This window comes from Capsicum annuum, unplaced genomic scaffold (genome assembly GCF_002878395.1).
Source record: "Capsicum annuum cultivar UCD-10X-F1 unplaced genomic scaffold, UCD10Xv1.1 ctg36235, whole genome shotgun sequence".
Taxonomy (NCBI): Eukaryota; Viridiplantae; Streptophyta; class Magnoliopsida; order Solanales; family Solanaceae; genus Capsicum; species Capsicum annuum.
In genome coordinates this window covers 1-2,092 of record NW_025843209.1, presented here as the reverse complement: position 1 = coordinate 2,092, position 2,092 = coordinate 1, and the positions used below count along the sequence as shown (strand labels likewise).

At 41.6% G+C, this 2,092-nt stretch overlaps 1 protein-coding gene across 1 annotated transcript; it reads left to right on the top strand.

Moving 5' to 3' along the window:
• Nucleotides 1–212: 212 nt before the first annotated feature.
• Nucleotides 213–848, top strand: LOC124891491 (uncharacterized protein K02A2.6-like; the record flags this gene model as incomplete). Its single annotated transcript, XM_047403221.1, has 2 exons — nt 213–722; nt 768–848. Coding segments are annotated over exons 1-2 (591 nt in total), but the record flags the coding sequence as incomplete, so codon positions are not given.
• Nucleotides 849–2,092: the final 1,244 nt, after the last annotated feature.

Here is a 2,092-nt window from a genome sequence, read left to right as displayed (position 1 = left end):
CCTGATTTTGGATTCCTAAGATCGTCGATGCTGCAGAAGACAATAAATTGATAAAAGGCGTACACGCTGGAGTTTTTGGGGCCCACATGAATAGGTTTGTCCTTGCCAGAAAGATCCTGAGAATCGGTTACTTTTGGATGACTATGGAAAATGATTGTAGAAAGTATGTACAAAAATGTCCAAAATGTCAGATACACGGAGATTTGATTCGAATGCCTCCACATGAGCTTCATGCAATGAGTTCACCTTGGACCTTCATAGCTTGGGGCATGGATGTTATCGAACCAATAGAGCCATCGGCATCAAATGGACATAGATTTATTTTAGTCGCCATCGATTATTTCACTAAGTGGGTTGAAGCGGCTTCGTACAGAGCTGTCACTAAGAAAGTGGTTGCGGATTTCGTCAGGAATAACTTGATTTGCCGGTTAGGAGTACCGGAAGTGATCATTACTGATAATGGGGAAAACTTGAATAGTCAGTTGATGAAAGAAATTTGTGATCAGTTCAAGATTGTGCATCACAACTCGACTGCATATCGTCTCCAAATGAATGGAGCTGTGGAAGAGGCCAACAATAATATCAAGAAGATCTTGAGAAAGATGGCCGAAAATGATAGATCAAGGCATGATATGTTACCTTACGCTTTTCTAGGGTATCGCACAACAGTTCAAACTTCCACCGGGGCGACCCCTTATTTACTTGTCTATGGGAATGAAGCTGTGATACCTGCTGAAGTTGAAATACCTTCTCTAAGGATTATTCAGGAAGCTGGGATGAGTAACGAAGATTGGGTCCGCGCTCGCCATGAGCAACTCATGTTGATTGATGAGAAGAGAATGGTCGCTGTATGACATGGTCAGCTGTATCAACACAGGATGGTTCATGGTTTTAACAAGAAGGTGAGAGCTCGAACATTTGAAGTGGGGCAACTGGTTCTCAAGTGAATATTCCCTCACCAAGAGGATTAAAAAGGCAAATTCGCTCAAAACTGGCAAGGGCCATACATAGTTCGCAAGGTACTATTTGGAGGAGCTCTGATTTTGTCTGAGATGGACGGCACAGAGTGGACCAAACCAATCAATTCTAATGCGGTAAAGAGATATTATGTTTGAATGATGTTCTAGTTTTGGTGTTTTCTTAGTTTACTTGTAATCACCTTTGTAGTAATATTGTTTGCTAGTGTGTAAATGCCTATAATCCTTTTCTTTTTATGTACAAACTACATTTGACCTGAATTCCCAAGAATGGGATACGTAGGCGGCCTATGTCGGCTTTGGTCAACCACTTAGGGAAACTTATCCTTTTTTTATGTACAAACTACGTTTGACCTGAATTCCCAAGAATGGGATACGTAGGAGGCCTATGTCGGCTTCGGTCAACCCCTTAGGAAAACCTATCCTTTTTTTATTTACGAACTACGTTTGACCTGAATTCCCAAGAAAGGGATACGTAGGTGGCCTATGTCGGCTTCATTCAACCCTTTAGAGAAATTTATCCTTTCTTTTTATGTATGAACTACGTGATGACCTGAATTCACGAGAAAGGGATACGTAGGCGGCCTATGTCGGCTTCGATCAACCCATTAATTTCTTTTGTATATCCCTAGCGTAGGGCTGAACTACGTTTGACCTGATTCCTGCTTCAATGGGATACGTTGGTGCCCCAACGGCTCGGTCATATAACCCCAGAAAACGAAAACTGGGGCAGAATTTTCGAGAAGGAATCTCGAAAATTCACAAGAGAAGATCGACATCCAACAAAAAGAATGAAGGTCAGAAAAGACTTCAGATCCACTCGGATTGGTATCATCTCAAACAACTTTAAACTGGGGCAGAAATTTTGAGGTAGACCTCAAAATTTCCACCAAATGCCGGAACATCTTCCAAATTCCCCAGCACCAGAGGTTAAAGCTTTGGAAGCCACCAACTGTAACAAACCCTGGGTAGACTAAATTTTTGGCTATGATAGAACTACTTGAAGAAATCCTCCAACAATGATCATGAGTTTTAGAAACCATCCGTCGAATATAGTCAAAACCATGAGGAAGACATTCGTTGAGCTAGTACATGACATGACTGGCAGAGATTTT